Consider the following 18,764-nt stretch of genomic DNA (forward strand, 5'->3'; position numbering starts at 1 on the left):
AGGTAAATGCAAAATTAAAGCCATATATTTACCATTGCCTCACTTTACTTTAAACCACAACCAGAATGCCATATTATTAAAGTTATAATTTTTGTGCTCAATTGGATCCCATACGATGATTATGCGATCAAATTTCAAATTCATTCCGTACTTATGTTCCATACAGAGCTTATCCAATGGTAGGAGAGAATAATAACAAAAACTGGATTGTCCACCACTTAGAAAACTGTTAAAGATAGGCCAAGAATAATAATTGCATAACAAGCTACCATACTACATAACCAATTTTTGTAATGTTTGTATCCAAAGGTAGTCATGTGAGCAAGAACCTTTATATACTCTGTGCCATAGTTTACTGAGAGATAGTTGAGACAATATTTCACAGACTTCAGGGTCTAAACGGGTGAAATTTGATGAGAGCTGGTACGAGGAGGAATTAGAAAATGGAAACACGAATGTTTGTTGTAGAGAAATAAAAAATGCGACATGACTCCACCAATGAGACAAAAACCAATGACCAACACAACACCAAAGTTGCTAGAGCGCAAAGCTTCAACACTTTGCTCTCGCGTAAACCGATGAAGCCCAATGTGAGTGTGACTAGCATAAGACATTTTATATAGTTAGACAGATAAGCCGAGATCCAATCACCCACCATTCACACATAAACAAGGATATGGCAAAATGATTTTTTGGTCACTTATCCCTTTAACTTACGGCAGTGATACAATTAATAACCCTAATCATGAAAATGTACATGATTCTGTAACCATAGTTGCATGATTGTTGGAACAAATAATTAACGTTACGATGGCCACCTATATTTAAAACTCTAAAAAAAGTTTGCAACATGTAAACCCTGTATCATGGTACACACACAAAAAAAAACGAGAATCATTTTCTTAGAGGTAAGAACTGTATCACTTTCATGCTTTAGATGGTTGATTTTCTCACTGTGACTGAAGACAGTTACTCTAGTAACTTTGGAGCTGTATATGTCATTGGCGACAACAGAGAACATCAAAGAAGGTTGAGATACTCAAGAATTTCTCATGTTTGTCATATTAAGCATAGTAATGTATGTAATTAATATGCAACAAGTCGAGCCTTAAACGATGACAGAATCTTCTGAGAATGTCTTCAAATTCGCTTCCAACTTCCAAATCTTTGTCTCAGAGTGCTCGACTTAGGACCAAACGTCACAGGCATACCGTCCCTTGGTCTGCATTTTCTTAATGTAATCTTGTGCTTCTGTGTCAGAGTGGCCTCCTTTCTCACAGATAATGGTGTGCAGCATCTTTTGAACGTCGGGCGCCATGTTACGGGCATCGCTGAAAGACAAGCGTGTTCCTTATACGTTACGGAATTGGCAACAAATTCAGATCATATAGTTCATGATTTGTTAGGATGGAAAGAATACAGAATATTCCATGTCAGTTCTACAGTAAACAAGTATTTTAATACATTTCTACTGCATCAAGTAGTTTCCATCAATTCTGTAGCTACTATTCGAACAGTGCAAAATTTTGAATGCATACAATTTTGCTTAGCCTTAATCTCCTATCCTGATTCTAACATACATAGTAACCTGCAACCATCTCCATGGTATAATGTGGCATTCATCTTTTAGTAATAATAGCAGCAGCAACTGCATGATCTATGATGTTACCAGCCTCAGATCCGATAATACTTGTTCTCTTATTAAGTACTTTGGCTTCAAGTGTACTAAACTGCAATACATTTGCCCATTTTGTACGGCACTTTGCGATGACATGCTGGGTAAGTTTATTTCCTGTTCGGCTCTAGACGTCTAGGTTTGCATGTTGAAGTGTTACCCTCAAATGTCACAGATTTTCTTAATGACTTGTTTGACATAACTGCTTTGATCTTAAGAACTATCTTGAGTGGCCTTCCAAGCCACCAGCCTTCACGTAGCAAACATATATAAGTAGCTGCTTTTGTAAGCTAATAAAGCTATAATCTGACGGATGCAATCAGATACGATGTCTGTCTCTCTCTCATGATGAGTTTCTTTCAAATGGCAAATAAGTCTGTTGGCAGGTTGATTTAATTGATTATTCTATGACCCAAGATATTGTTACAAAATGTCTCTGCCAGTTATATCATCGTACGCTGCACAAATGAGGTTTTAGTGATGGAATGAAGTCGTTGTACTGTTTTTAACCTTTTGATAGGAAATGGAATAGGAGAGCAAAAAAAAAACCAACAGCACAAAAATCACTGTTGATAAGATCAATGATCGCGTGGTAGCCGTGCGAGTCTACTGCTTCCACCGAAGGTCAAGCTCTCCTTCAGAATATTTATTTTTAAACTCTAAATACTCACCCGCAGACATATATATGGCCGCCATCTTCTAGAATCTTCCATATCGTGTCCTTGTGTTCTTCCATAATATGCTGCACGTAGACTTTCTTCTCTTGGTCGCGAGAGTACGCTACAAACATCTGCGAGAGCGTCTTGTTCTCAAGGTAATTCATGAGCTCATCTTGGTAGATGAAATCCTCGTCCTTCTTCCTGCATCCGAAAAAGAGGACAGTATCTCCCAAGGTTTTACCTAAAAGAAAAAAAAGAAAAAGAGAACATGAATAAAAAACATGACCCTATAAATAAATACAAATCATAATGTGCCCACCCGATTATCCACACCTTCATTAGGAAATATCCATAGGAAATTGTTCTCTTGCTTGTGAAGGATGTATGCTCACTGTGATAATTCGATGATCTGTGCCATATAGAAGATACCTGAAATAAAACCATGCATATTCATGTCTTTTCTCATCAATTTCTAAAGTTAAAACTAGTATGTGTAGCACCAACTTTCAACACCATATAACACGGACAGTTGATGTTATATTACCAAATGGTTAGGCTAGTTAATTATGTGTAATGGTAGGTTGGCCTGACGTTTCAATCCTAGCAGGATCTTCTTCAAAGGCTAAATGACAAGTGGTCATTTAGTCACTTGTCATTCACTTGTCATTTAGCCTTTGAAGAAGATCCTGCTAGGATCGAAACGTCAGGCCAACTTACTTTTATACATTCTCCTACACAGGCTCTCTAGTGGATAAGCAGTTTGCTAACAGTTTTATTTTATTTTAGTTAATAATGTGTAGGTCTAAGCTAGTTGGTTTGTTTTGCAGCTTTCTTGAGATCCTAAACATCTATTTTGACATTCAAGGTGTGATGAATCAAATGATTTTATAAAGAGATGACACAAACCATGTATATTCATAGGTATGTATTACACCAAATGCATGCCAATGATACAGCATTCACTTGCATCCACAAGACACCTTACACAGATGTCAACACATGACTTTCGTATATATATATTTCTTTTGCCTCTAATTCTAATTTCTGGATGTTTTTCACATTTATTTGGGACACAAAAGATTTGTGAAAAACAACCCCAAAAAACTTAAGACAACATTTTTTGGACCCACCATCTTCTTTGGCGTGGTGACGTTCTTGAATGAAGCCACGGAAGGGAGCCAGGCCGGTACCGGGTCCAACCATGATGACGGGTGTCGAGGGTCTGAACGGAAGACGGAACTGGGACTTCCTGACGTAGATTGGCACCCTGGGAACATTGTCTGGTCCGTTGGGAATCTTGTCCTGTAACCAACTGGTGGCAACACCCTTGGCCTTACGACCCACTCTGGTGGTGTACTCGACCAAGACAGCGGTGATGTGAATGCTATTAGGGTACAGCTGAAGGGAAGGAAGGATATCACCAGGGTTAAAAAACAACTTTGTAAGGGACTGACCTGATCAATTTGCGTTGTGATACTCTCACGGTATTAATCTACCCTCCCTCCATTTTATCGCCTGTGACAAAGAACATAGGGCACTATTTCTTTCATTCGACAAAGCAAACGTTAGAAGTTATGTATGAAACCCCTGATGGTTGATTGAACCATGCCACATGCCACAATGTGATATGCCACAAATGTGACATCAGTTCTTGTGATAGAGATGCCGGATAAGTAAGTTTGAAGGTAAATAAAAATACTAATATCTTCTCTGGAGAATCAAGAGTAAGGGGGACGTTCTGTTGGTTTGGCAAGAAGTTTCACCGTGTCATCCGAGACTGCCATCACCATTTTTGTCGGTGGACGCCACCCATTGGGCCACGCCCACACCTTCAGGTGTCTCATACCCAGCTCGTCTCAATAATGGACAAAATATCTGACCACGACGCGGTCGGGCCACTTACCTTCGGTGACGATGAAATGGAATAGTACCGAGCCTGTAACTTGGGTAGAAGCTCCAACAGATGGTCCAGCGGTGGCTTACAGGACGGTAGATCCTCCAAGACGGCTACGATGTTACGGCTGTCTTTGATCACCCACTCATTGTATTCATTCTAGACAGACGGACAGACAGACAGACAGACAGAAAAAAGAATGAAGAAGTGACCTTGGATTGTTTGAATGAAATAGAAGAACAAATTACAAATTGCTGCCATTTTGAACATTCACACATTAAAAATAAAACAAATCGTAAAGTGACAAGATCTGTCAAAATACACAAGTCCTTCAAAACGAGAGAGAATGGCCAATACATAACAATTATTAGGCTCCAGCAGAAACAAGTTTTCCGACAACCGGTCCAGATTTTAAGTTACAGCAACTTGAGCAAAGTAATTCCGTATTAATTTTCAGAGATGGAGATTTTCTTGCCTTAGTCTGCACCATCAACTTGTCCTTTCAAACATTTGGTTTTTTTTTTTGGGGGGGGGGGGTAGGGGGAGGCCCTATTATCACCAGATGATGAGCTAAACTATTGGTGCTCGACCCGATCCTAGTCGATGGGCTAAATCTTACCCTGCCTTCAGGAGAGGACGAGGAGAGTAATTGGAGTTGGTCTTTGTCCTTCTGTTCTGTAGCGTAGTCCATGATGTCCTTCAGGACATTTGTACGAGGGTTGGACGTAATGTCCACGTAGAATGACAGAGCTGTCCTGTAGGTGGTGGGACATGGGAATGGATGCTTCTTGCTAGCCTCTTCTGTAACAGAAATAAAGCAAAACCTTACTTGATTTTCTTCATTTATGAAAAAAGGTCATCGTAGGCAGGGACTAATTTATCTGGTATTTGCATATGAAATGTTATAACAAAATATGCAAATTACTACACACATGCATAGATTTATAAGCTGTATTACAAACACCGAAGCATGGCAACTTTGGTGTTTTATAAGAACCAGATAGGTAACAAAGATATGTCACATTGAAATTAAATAAACACACTTAAAAGAGTTACAATAAATGCAAAAACATAGTTTAATTCTCGAGTTTTACCTTTGTAGTTATAAACAGAAATTCTGGCCCTTGCAGGCTACATTGACAAAATGACAGGTTTCAATATTCGTACTATTTTCATGTTCTACTGCTACACTTTAGGTCATGCCCTCTTTTTATTTTTTTTAAACTACTTATATAAAACATTTACCACAGTAGTATTGGCAAGATTTCCATTCCCACACTTACCGTCAACATTCTTCAAGGAGAATACGGTATCCAAGTCAACTTCTAATAGTTTTCCTATCCTCTCCACCAAACCCTGGTCATTCATTGGATAAACAGCCACATGATCACCAGCCTCGTACCTGAACAGAGACAACAACAAAAATAACAAGAGTAAAGACAGATTGTTTTAAATTGAAAGACAAAATAAAACAAAACAACCAGTAAGAATTAAATGCTTCTTTCGTGGAAACGTAAATAGTTCCCATTTGGTCGATAGGAAGAATTGACACCTTCTAACAAGGGGGGGGAGGGGGTCTCCTGTCATGTCCGAAATTCATAGAGGGCGCTGCCATATCAGTCCGTTCTATTTCTGTGAAAACTTGACAAGTTGCAGTCTATGACTGCAGATCATAAGTGAACCATGAGTTGATCGATACTAGAATATACAATTTCATTCATAATTATTGAAGACAAGATTTGTTGACACATAATTTTGAAAGTTCAAGTCGTATTACTTGTTTTTCAGCACTTAAAGTTGTATTTTCTAAATTGCACTGTAGGTAGAACCTTGAACTGGTAAATCGCCCAGTGCATCGGTATGCAAGTTCGTCGGGGCATGTTCGCAGCTTGTCAGAGCTGTTCACTTACACAGTACGGACGACGGACGTGAGGACCGGTATAACAACGCCCTCCATTAAACCAGAGAGAGCCCCATTTCCCAACAACCCTGGACATTGCACTGCATCAACGGCTACATGACGACCCATTACTGACCGAAGGAGCAGCTGATTGGCTTAAAACTGATATGCAATTGACAATTGTATTAACAATTGTATTAAGCATTTACACTGAATTGATTAAGAATTGATGATGAACTCACCTGAGTTTGGAATCTGTGATGTTGAATTCAATATGCATGCAGGAACGGTCTCCTCCTTTGTGAAGCTCACGGTTAACCTGGATGGGGGCTAGGAAAGGGTTCCTCGCATCATATGGTCTATCAATGAGTATAAAGAAGTACAACAGAACCCACAGATCAACACACTGTTCTTGATTGGTTACTCGTCTGGATGCTCCACAACGCTTAGATTACAATAGCGATATAGCATACTTACAAATATGAAAAAGGATCGTAAAATAGGTAAATACAGACTTGATTGAGTGAGTGTGGGTCAATTTATCAACTATATCATGTGAACTATTGCTAGAGATATCATTAGTTTCATCTAGATGTTGAAACTGATGTACAATACTTGAACATATGACCCTCATTTTGTACTTATATTTATATGGCATTTAGTTTTGTACATGACAGGAGTAAATAACATATTTTTAACCAGCCATGTGATCTACCATTAAAGTAAACAAATTTTGACAGTTCTCAAAATACAGTAAAACAGACATGTCTTATACTATGGCCATGATAAATATCCAGGCGTATATGTATGTCTGTCTGTCTGTCTGTCTGTCTGTCTGTCTGTCTATCTATAAAGATATATGTGGATTATCATCTTCTGCAGCAAATGCGATCATGTGGGCATTGATAAGCTTAGGCACTTATCTTCTCTATAAAATTATGTGTTAGGCTAGGTAAACACCACTACCATTGGACTCAATGGGAGGACTTGGCTTATTTGTCATACTGACAGTTAAGAACTATACACCTGAGTTTCTGGGTATAAACATCAAACAAATAAAAAAAATGTTTGCATTGATCTGAAGATACAACTAACACCCATATGCAAGAACATAAAAAATATTTCCCACTGCATTTGACAAAACCCATAATTTGTAATGCAGTTCAATCTCATGTTAAAGTGAGAAAAATTGACGTACGGTTTTTGATTATTGAATGAGCCAAGTCTAGCAGCTTCTCCAGAGAAGACCTTCTCCTTGAGTATTTCTTCTCCGTGGAAGACAGGAGAATACTGACGTATACTGAAAGATAAAATACGATAGAGAATAAAAAGTTATACAAAGCAGGTGTGGACCCATGGAAGGGGGTGGGGTGTGTAGACTCATCTTTTCAACCCCACACAACAAATTCTAATAGTTACTAGCATAACCTTGTGTGTAGACCTATTTATGGACCTAAGCTATAGCCTAACGGTACCTCAGAAAGGCTAAGAATGCACCATTTCATGTCTAAAAATTATTTTTTTCATTAGAGTCAGCTTCAAGGACCTCCGAGCAACACCCCTTTTCTTATATAATTCCTGAATCTGTCCTTGCAACTTTGTTAACTAAAATTTTTGTAAGTCATGTCTGGGCTGGTCATGAACAATCACAAGAACACCCCTCCCAACACTTAACCCCCCCAACACTTAACCTCCCAACACTTAACCCCCAAACACTAAACCCCTCAACACTTGACCCCCCAACACTTACCCCCCCTTGAAACCAAAGTACTCAGTTTGATTCCAACAGCCTCTATCAAACTCTACACGATTGCACCAATTCACATTCTTCGAGAGGAGAGTATTCACAAATACAGAAGACAGTACCTGGGTTTTCAGTGAGTCTTGCGACCTCATCAATACACAATTTGGCCATGGGCCCACTGATATATGCACATTCTTGGTTTCAGAAAGTGTTTCTGTACAATTTCAGTGGTAAACAAAATTCACATTTCTTACAAAATTCCGACAAAATTCTAACACAGCAACTCGTAATCATTGGTCGTACCACCAATGTTTTCAGTTGTTGGTAACACAAGCTAAAGCCACAATATTGACCTAGTTTGGTAGTGATCAAACTATCATGCAATCCTGAGTTATCTAAAATTCTCTTCATTACAAAACCAATGGGAAGTTGTTGCAAGGTGTAATGGTAACATTTATATAACACTGTCTTAAGGCACTGGTATTGAGAAGTAATGTAACCGAGCATCTGGGAAGTCATCGTTTTAGTTTTGGTTGAAATGGCCTAGTTACTTTGTAAGGTAAACAGAAAGGAATTGGGAACGTTAACAAACGTCCTCATCGTAGACAAATTCAAAAACAACATCAACAACTGGAACGTTGAATGCCGCTCTTATAAAGCACTGGTCTTAAAGCATTCTCACATTGTGTGCTATGGTGCAGTGGGTTAAAGGTGGTGGCCTTAGAAACCTAGCAATTGGGAGGTCGTAGGTTCAGTTCCTGGCATGTCAAAATAGAATAGACTTTTCATCCAGGAAATATCCGAGCTTTTGACATCTCAAATAGTCTCTCAAACAGTAAAAAAAAAACATGTTGCAAAATTTCAGATTTTCAGCTGTAAATTTGATATTAGTTATTAACTAAGTATAAACTATTTGGCATTTTGCCTTCTCCCACATACACATTTGGCTGCTTAGCATCTTAAAAAAAACCTGTCTTCCCCAGGACGATATTATCGACCCCCCTTGCTCACCTTGATTCATCTCCTGTGGCTTCAACACCAAAGTTTTCACAGACGGCTGGCCAAAATTTCTCCCTCCAAGTGACAAAATCTTCCTCTATACTGTAAGGGAAAACAAGATGGCCGAGTGATTAAAAAAGTACGGGAAAATATTAACAAAACAACTTTTTCTATCGGTAATATTGACTTTTACTTTACCCTTCTAGTCAATGCCAGAGGTGTGTTTGGTGCAGTATTTATTAATACCTCTTGTGCAGGATTTTATCTCTCACAAGTGAGAGATGCTAGCAAACATGAGTTTGCGAACATCTTTATCGATAGATTCAAAACTAAATACCTTATAGAGTGAAATAAATGTGTTTCGATGGGTGTTGTGAAAAATAGGTTAGAACAAATCTGGTGATTTAAACTGAAAATAAAACTACCTGGTACCGCTTTTGAAATAACGTGATGGAAAAAATAGTTCAAGGATAAGAAAAAAATGTGACAAACATCTCAAAAATTTGAAGGTGCCTTTACAGATAATTAAACAAGTATTCCAAATAAACAAAGACCCTCTCTACTGTCACTTAAATTCTCAAAAAGGAAATCCGAGTGAAGATACTTAAACCCGGCTACTTGCCGCCAAAAAGGAAATAGATGATAATGTAGAAGCTTCAAGAAGGTTCAAACTCTTGAAAAAACCACCTACCACAGCTACCTGACAGAATCTCTCAGCACTTGTGTAGCAAAGGTTGTCAGAGAAAATGTTGCTGGTATGTTAATCAATTCTGAAGGCACTATTCACTGGGCTTAACTTGAAACTGAACAAAAAGCAAATGCAGAGAGATCTACTGTAGTTTACCCTGCAGAATCTTGAGACATTATGTGTTTTCAAGGGTTTCAGATTGAAACTGAGTTTAAATGCACAATATTGCCCTAATCTACCATGCTAATATGAAGTCCTGTCAATGCTCAGGTTCTAGAGATTACACAAGGGTTTTCCCATTCTCAAACTTTCAGCTTTGCTGACCCTTAGTGACCTTTGACCTCGGTCAAAACTATAGGAACCTTGCACTCAATTCGTGGAAGCCACATACTAAGTACGAGATCCCACACGCATATTCTTAATACTTACTTGGCATCATCATCTCCGAGACCTAGTTCAAAGATCCGCTCAGCTCCAAGCACTTCCAACTTCTTGTCTACAAACACGCCCATTTCGTTGTAATGTTCATAAGTTTTGTTACCTAATCCAAATACCTGAGCAGGAAAAAAAATTAAATAAAAACTTGTTTAGACAAATATTAACTGCATTGCAAATCCGACTAAAGTAAAATTGGAAAAGATTGTTTTAATAAGTGATCTATGCTTTCTAACTTTGCACAGCCACTCATATCAAGTAAACTTATTAGATTGTACTTACAGCATATTTGACCCCTGTCAGGTCAACTGACCCTTCCTGCAGCCACTCATATCATACTATTCTGACTGTACTTACAGCATATTTGACCCCTGTCAGGTCAACTGACCCTTCCTGCAGCCACTCATATCATACTATATGATTGTACTTACAGCATATTTGACCCGTCAGGTCAACTGACCCTTCCTGCAGCCACTCATATCATACTACCTGACTGTACTTACAGCATATTTGACCCGTGTCAGGTCAACTGACCCTTCCTACAGCCACTCATATCATACTATTCTGACTGTACTTACAGCATATTTGACCCCTGTCAGGTCAACTGATCATTCCTGCAGCCACACATATCTGACTGTACTTATAGCATATTTGACCCCAGTCAGGTCAACTGACCCTTCCTGCAACCACTCATATCACACTATCTGATTGTACTTACAGCATATTTGACCCCTGTCAGGTCAACTGACCCTTCCTGCAGCCACTCATATCATACTATCTGTACTGTACTTACAGCATATTTGACCCCAGTCAGGTCAACTGACCCTTCCTGCAGCCACTCATATCATACTATTCTGACTGTACTTACAGCATATTTGACCCGTCAGGTCAACTGACCCTTCCTGCAACCACTCATAACACACTATCTGACTGTACTTACAGCATATTTGACCCCTGTCAGGTCAACTGACCCTTCCTGCAACCACTCATATCACACTATCTGATTGTACTTACAGCATATTTGACCCCAGTCAGGTCAACTGACCCTTCCTGCAGCCACTCATATCATACTATTCTGACTGTACTTACAGCATATTTGACCCGTCAGGTCAACTGACCCTTCCTGCAACCACTCATAACACACTATCTGATTGTACTTACAGCATATTTGACCCGTCAGGTCAACTGACCCTTCCTGCAGCCACTCATATCATACTACCTGACTGTACTTACAGCATATTTGACCCGTGTCAGGTCAACTGACCCTTCCTACAGCCACTCATATCATACTATTCTGACTGTACTTACAGCATATTTGACCCCTGTCAGGTCAACTGATCATTCCTGCAGCCACACATATCTGACTGTACTTATAGCATATTTGACCCCAGTCAGGTCAACTGACCCTTCCTGCAGCCACTCATTTTATACTATTCTGACTGTACTTACAGCATATTTGACCCCTGTCGGGTCAACTGACCCTACCTGCAGCCACTCATATTATACTATTCTGACTGTATTTACAGCTATTTGACCCCTGTTAGGTCAACTGACCCTTCCTGCAACCACTCATATCACACTATCTGACTGTACTTACAGCATATTTGACCCCTGTCAGGTCAACTGACCCTTCCTGCAACCACTCATAACACACTATCTGACTGTACTTACAGCATATTTGACCCCTGTCAGGTCAACTGACCCTTCCTGCAACCACTCATATCACACTATCTGATTGTACTTACAGTATATTTTGACCCCTGTCAGGTCAACTGACCCTTCCTGCAGCCACTCATATCATACTATATGATTGTACTTACAGCATATTTGACCCGTCAGGTCAACTGACCCTTCCTGCAGCCACTCATATCATACTACCTGACTGTACTTACAGCATATTTGACCCGTGTCAGGTCAACTGACCCTTCCTACAGCCACTCATATCATACTATTCTGACTGTACTTACAGCATATTTGACCCCTGTCAGGTCAACTGATCATTCCTGCAGCCACACATATCTGACTGTACTTACAGCATATTTGACCCCAGTCAGGTCAACTGACCCTTCCTGCAGCCACTCATATCATACTATTCTGACTGTACTTACAGCATATTTGACCCCTGTCGGGTCAACTGACCCTACCTGCAGCCACTCATATTATACTATTCTGACTGTATTTACAGCTATTTGACCCCTGTCAGGTCAACTGACCCTTCTTGCAACCACTCATATCACACTATCTGACTGTACTTACAGCATATTTGACCCCTGTCAGGTCAACTGACCCTTCCTGCAACCACTCATAACACACTATCTGACTGTACTTACAGCATATTTGACCCCTGTCAGGTCAACTGACCGTTACTGCAACCACTCATATCACACTATCTGACTGTACTTACAGCATATTTGACCCCTGTCAGGTCAACTGACCCTTTCTGCAACCACTCATATCACACTATCTGATTGTACTTACAGCATATTTGACCCCTGTCAGGTCAACTGACCCTTCCTGCAGCCACTCATATCATACTATCTGTACTGTACTTACAGCATATTTGACCCCAGTCAGGTCAACTGACCCTTCCTGCAGCCACTCATATCATACTATTCTGACTGTACTTACAGCATATTTGACCCGTCAGGTCAACTGACCCTTCCTGCAACCACTCATAACACACTATCTGACTGTACTTACAGCATATTTGACCCCTGTTAGGTCAACTGACCCTTCCTGCAACCACTCATATCACACTATCTGATTGTACTTACAGCATATTTGACACCAGTCAGGTCAACTGACCCTTCCTGCAGCCACTCATATCATACTATTCTGACTGTACTTACAGCATATTTGACCCGTCAGGTCAACTGACCCTTCCTGCAACCACTCATAACACACTATCTGATTGTACTTACAGCATATTTGACCCCAGTCAGGTCAACTGACCCTTCCTGCAGCCACTCATATCATACTATTCTGACTGTACTTACAGCATATTTGACCCGTCAGGTCAACTGACCCTTCCTGCAACCACTCATAACACACTATCTGACTGTACTTACAGCATATTTGACCCCTGTCAGGTCAACTGACCGTTACTGCAACCACTCATATCACACTATCTGACTGTACTTACAGCATATTTGACCCCTGTCAGGTCAACTGACCCTTCCTGCAACCACTCATAACACACTATCTGACTGTACTTACAGCATATTTGACCCCAGTCAGGTCAACTGACCCTTCCTGCAGCCACTCATATCATACTATTCTGACTGTACTTACAGCATATTTGACCCCAGTCAGGTCAACTGACCCTTCCTGCAGCCACTCATATCATACTATTCTGACTGTACTTACAGCATATTTGACCCCTGTCGGGTCAACTGACCCTACCTGCAGCCACCCCTCTTATACTATTCTGACTGTATTTACAGCTATTTGACCCCTGTTAGGTCAACTGACCCTTCTTGCAACCACTCATATCACACTATCTGACTGTACTTACAGCATATTTGAACCCTGTCAGGTCAACTGACCCTTCCTGCAACCACTCATAACACACTATCTGACTGTACTTACAGCATATTTGACCCCTGTCAGGTCAACTGACCGTTACTGCAACCACTCATATCACACTATCTGACTGTACTTACAGCATATTTGACCCCAGTCAGGTCAACCGACCCTTCCTGCAGCCACTCATATTATACTATTCTGACTGTATTTACAGCTATTTGACCCCTGTCATGTCAACTGACCCTTCCTGCAACCACTCATATCACACTACCTGACTGTACTTACAGCATATTTGACCCCTGTCAGGTCAACTGACCCTTCCTGCAACCACTCATATCATACTATCTGACTGTACTTACAGCATATTTGACCCCCGTCAGGTCAACTGACCCTTCCTGCAGCCATTCATAGAATTCCTGAGAGTTGTCTGTAGGGTCCCCTTCGCCGTAGGTCGCCATACAGAAGATAGCCATAGAATTCTCGATCTCACTCAGTTGGGGTAAGTCTTCCTGTTGGTTGAAAATAGACACAAGAAAGTTTCAATCCCTATATTTAGGTACAGATGCTTCATACCTTCATTACTATGAAAGCCTTTATTGATTGTATCCATTGTAAGGGGTGGGAGTTGGTGGTGGGGGGGTAGTGTTATAGGTCTTATATGTTAAGGTTATCTATTTTTTTGGGGGGTGGAGGGGTAACTCTTTTATAGGTGTTAAGGTTATCTACTTTCTTTGATGGGAGTACTCTATTCGATTAAGCCCAAAAGGGTTTCTTAGTTTACTTCCTTTCACATTTTTTACTTATTTGCAGTTATATTGTCTTGTTCACCTTGTTATACTATGTGATAAAACAAATAATAGTAATAATCCTTTACTCTGATAAGCTTAGACTTCTACTATGATCAAGGCCTTAGACATCACATATTTGATGACCTCTAGAACTTGGCTTGTTCACACCTTATTGAAGCAATTCTAAACAAGGAAGAATTTTTGAATTCTTCTCAAAGGGAAGTATACTGTAGGTGAGCCAACAGTGGCAGAGAAATGAAGGATGGGAGGGGAGGGGAGGAGGGAGGGGGACTGATAAGGAATGTGCAAGTCTGGAACTCTGGATGAGTCACTTGAATAACCCACCAGAACCAGCAAGTTTTTGCTTCGGAAAATGTGAAAAGATTGTGAACATTTTAAAGCTCCGGGTGATTGAATACCCACAACACACAAAACAAAGCAAAATTTATTGATGATATGAAGGTTCACCTGTCAGACATTCTTTGCTTAAACTGAAGTTGAACTATTCAAAGATACCAATACCTCAATAGTGTCTGATGTCTCTAGTGTGTGAAAACAAAAAAAGGATCGGACAACTGCCAAAAAATTCAACCTTTTACCAATGAGTCTTTGTCTAACCCTTTGAAATGGTAAAAGTCACTTGTGAAATATTTATGTAATGAAATTACATTCCAAGTGGTATTTACTTAAATATAAGTCAGGCTTTTAAATAAATGTTTGTAAATGTATTTTTCTACTTTGAAAAACTAAGTGCACAGCAAACATGTGAGGTAAGTCCTTGTAAAACTAGAAACACTGCATCTGCAATGCAAGTACTGTCATTAAAGCCTGGTGTTCTGGTGCATATATACAACACTAGTGCAACTTGAAAGTCTCAATACCTGTTTGCTGATCAATTTCGGAAAAACAAACTTCCGAAGCAGATCATTTAATGTTTCTTATTCTAAATGCACTCTGACCAGGTGCGTTTAATGGAGAAAAGCTGTCACAATCGAAAGAAATTTATTTTCTGTTGCCCTTATGGTGCGAAAAGATTTACCGTAAAATGACTGCGGCCGCCCATATCAACATGTTCATTTACATAAATGTAACCTATGTAAATACTTGTATCGTCCACTTTTTTTACCCAATTTCACAAAGGACACATCTGAAAACACCTGTTTATTCCTTCCTTAGACCAAAAGAAAGATATTATTCAAGAGAATGGACCAGACTAGCCACGAAAGTGAAAGTAAGTCCTATAGGCCTTATGGTCATAAACAAAACAGAGAGATTTGATTGGCACATGATCTGTTGGGGCAGGGCTTGCAAATTTTGATTGAAGTTTGTAGAATCCGGGACTCGTTAAAAAAACTGGCAAATTTTATTCAGCTCAAAATGTTTACCTTCAGATAACTCAATAAAAATAATGATTGTTCATATGAAAATAGCATAGAACGGTGTTATTTTCACACTGAGCTTTTAGGGCAGTGAGCTGGAAAAGTCAAAGTTAAAATTTGGCAAACACACATTGAGACACATTGAGTTAATAGTAGTCCCACAGTGTGGCACACTGGGCTAGGGAGTCACACCTATACAACACTAGTGTCTCCATAGCGAACACTGGAGAAAGCAAATTAAAAAGATTCAATGCAAACATCTGCCAATAACTGGTCGAGCAGCACCGTTCAGTAAGATTTCCCACTGTTGACTGCGCAACAGTAAGGTATATTGGGATGTCCATTGGGACAAATACATATGAGCAATGCGAGTGCAAATAAACAGCGCCATGCATGAAGGAAAAAACAGAGTAAATCTTATAATCGCAGCTAGTTGTTGTTACCGGGCTTCAATTAATGAACAAACTCTAAAATTAAAATTAAGAAACATGCTTGATCAATTAATTATCTTACTACTTACATCCCCACTTGCGTACCCAGAGCGAAAGAAACGACGACATATATTTCATGTTAATGGAACAGGTCCTTATGATGTGGTGAAGGGAGTTAAAAACCCTATCAACAAATTTGTAGTGTATTAATACCATAGTTTTATTACTAATTAACAGGTAAACTTAACAGAGAAACAATAAGCTTTTTCAAAAATTCCTTCAACATTTGTCATAAATAATATGAACAACTCTTTTCAAGATTTCCCCCTCCCCACCCCACCCCCCCCCCAATGCTTTGGAGTGGTTACTCATTTTAAAAGATATATTACCTGTCTCTCCAGGAATAGCTTAGAAGAAACCTATATTTTCTGAGCGCTGCAATGAAGAAACATTATCTTTGCATGCTGCTATAATTTGCAATCATTCCTATTTTCCTTTTCACCAAACATGCTAATAATGTGAAAACTTTCTCGTCTCCACTTGTTTGGACTAAATGATATTCTGTTGAATTCAGAGTCAGCTCTTGGCTGAATAACAACTAACTCTGATTGGTCAATTACCATTTCTACTTCCTCCGGATCGACAGCCATTCCTTTCATACCATATCGTTGGCAGTCCTTCGCCAGTCGTCCGGCAAATTCTTCTGCCGTTCCCGTTTGCGAGCCATAAAATACCACTACATTACGACCCTGCAAGAAAAAGAAAAACGACGATTACAAATAAAGTTGCAAATTTTGCAAAATAAATCAGAAAATTGTGATTTGCTCATTTGCATAAAAGTAGGACTACTTTTAACTTATACAACCATAAGCAGATTGTCATACAAAATACATTCACAAGTTGTAAATCTATTCTTTATTTTTCTTAATTAGTTGAAACTTTTTATCAGTTGATATTGTTAAGAATTTTTGAACATTAAGGGGTGGAATATTTATAAATAATTTAAAGTGTAGTTTATAGGTACAGTTCTCACCGATGTTTTCATTTTCTCGATTAAACCTGCGCTAGAACTGGAACTGGTGGTATTTGGCCTGTTGAAGGTAAAAACACATACAAAATGAGGCAAACTTAATTAGAGTACATACAGTTTAGGTGGAGAAAGTATTGAAGAGAGTAAGGTAAATTCGCCACCAACATGCGGACAATTGTACCTAAATGAACAAATATAAACAGGCCTAGAAATTCAGGCTATTAACTGACAACGTGCCAGAGAGGTTTGCCATTTACCAGGAGAAAAGGAAAAGGCACCAGCATTTTCCTGCCAAAAGACATTAAAAACAAATATACATATGATTAACCAGTTAAGAGTTATTAAAGCATTTAAGTAAGATTTCGGCATCTACTTGAAGCTGAGTAATTCTTTTTATTACCAGCAAATATTTTGCACTTGCTTTCAAAAGCTTGTGCAGTTGCTGACGTGTGTCACGATTCAGGAAAAAAGCCTGCGAGAAATTGATTTATGTCATTAGATTTTTTTTAAGCACACAAAGTTTTCAGCAAGTGGCTATCATAAAATTTGTAACATTCTAGGCCTGAAAAAGATCGTATTAGAATAGTAATGTCAGGCCTTCTAACATTTAAATATTTTACGGTCTACATAAGCTTTGTGAAGCTTCTTTTTTTCTGCTTTCGTTGACTATAAGGTCTCTTTGTTGATTTTCCTTTCTTTTGTTTTAGACTTTCAAGAATTGATAAAACCAATGTGAGATTGTTAATTGCTTTCATGTTTTCTTATTCCTCCTTTCTTTCATCCGGTTTTCCGGCCGAAGCAGAACATCTGACCTACAGTATAGTTATGTATTTTACAGTTTGAGAACTTGAGAGAACTTAAAGAAGTTTTAGAAAATGTAAGACACCAAATCAAACACTGAAATGTATAATTATGTATAGTAATAGCGGATGTACTGTACAGTTGAGTTGTACAGAGCAAATACATCTTTTTCTATTAAGGGTGGTGTACAGTGTATGCACTTAATACAGAGTCATGTAAGTAAGTGTATAGATGCCATCACTTCAAACTAGATAAAAATAACTCTGCCAACTGCTGAAAGATGTGTCTTGAGTTCTTTCTCTACAGAGTGTTGCAGTGCCCCCCTCCCCCGTAGAGGGTCACTGAGGGTCGTAGTGCAAAAATGTGAACAGTTGTTACAGGCTAGGTAGATAGGGGGCCACACTGTATGGTATGGACATAGGAGATATAGGTTAAGTAAAGAATGGTTCATTATAAGTAATTCAATAGTCACTTAATACAAACATGCACACACATTTTGTGTCACCCTGACCTATTTCAATGCCCTCCCAGTTACTGTACACGTATGCACCAGCATGCACTAGTTAAACCTCTTTCTCATTCCCACTTTTGTAACAAGTTACCAATGATCTCTAAGTTTCAACAGGGCAAAGATTTTGTAATCATTGTCTTCAAAGTCTCGCTTTAAGTTGAAAAAACGTGTGTGTGTGTCTCAAGTGCACTCGTCATACAGTACACAGTTCATGGATCCATGGTTTCAATTAAGTGAATAAATACTAAACATTACAAAAATATGTCACCATGCATGGCATGCATGATAAGGTAATGTACAGTGTA

General features: G+C 39.2%; 1 protein-coding gene across 1 annotated transcript in view; it reads right to left on the reverse strand.

Moving 5' to 3' along the window:
• Window positions 1-7: 7 nt before the first annotated feature.
• The window catches only part of LOC139980451 (NADPH--cytochrome P450 reductase-like), a 29,071-nt gene continuing 10,314 nt past the window's right edge, over window positions 8-18,764 (reverse strand). Inside the window, exons 3-15 of the mRNA XM_071992047.1 lie at window positions 17,151-17,208; window positions 16,738-16,866; window positions 13,879-14,028; window positions 9,989-10,113; window positions 8,884-8,973; window positions 7,327-7,428; window positions 6,371-6,487; window positions 5,512-5,630; window positions 4,848-5,029; window positions 4,238-4,387; window positions 3,465-3,732; window positions 2,347-2,575; window positions 8-1,331 (exon numbers count right to left, since the gene is read on the reverse strand). Coding sequence (XP_071848148.1) covers window positions 1,187-1,331; window positions 2,347-2,575; window positions 3,465-3,732; window positions 4,238-4,387; window positions 4,848-5,029; window positions 5,512-5,630; window positions 6,371-6,487; window positions 7,327-7,428; window positions 8,884-8,973; window positions 9,989-10,113; window positions 13,879-14,028; window positions 16,738-16,866; window positions 17,151-17,208 — 1,864 coding nt within the window. The 3' untranslated portion in view covers window positions 8-1,186. The remainder of the gene's footprint in view (window positions 1,332-2,346; window positions 2,576-3,464; window positions 3,733-4,237; window positions 4,388-4,847; window positions 5,030-5,511; window positions 5,631-6,370; window positions 6,488-7,326; window positions 7,429-8,883; window positions 8,974-9,988; window positions 10,114-13,878; window positions 14,029-16,737; window positions 16,867-17,150; window positions 17,209-18,764) is intronic.

This window comes from Apostichopus japonicus, chromosome 15 (genome assembly GCF_037975245.1).
Source record: "Apostichopus japonicus isolate 1M-3 chromosome 15, ASM3797524v1, whole genome shotgun sequence".
Taxonomy (NCBI): domain Eukaryota; kingdom Metazoa; phylum Echinodermata; class Holothuroidea; order Aspidochirotida; family Stichopodidae; genus Apostichopus; species Apostichopus japonicus.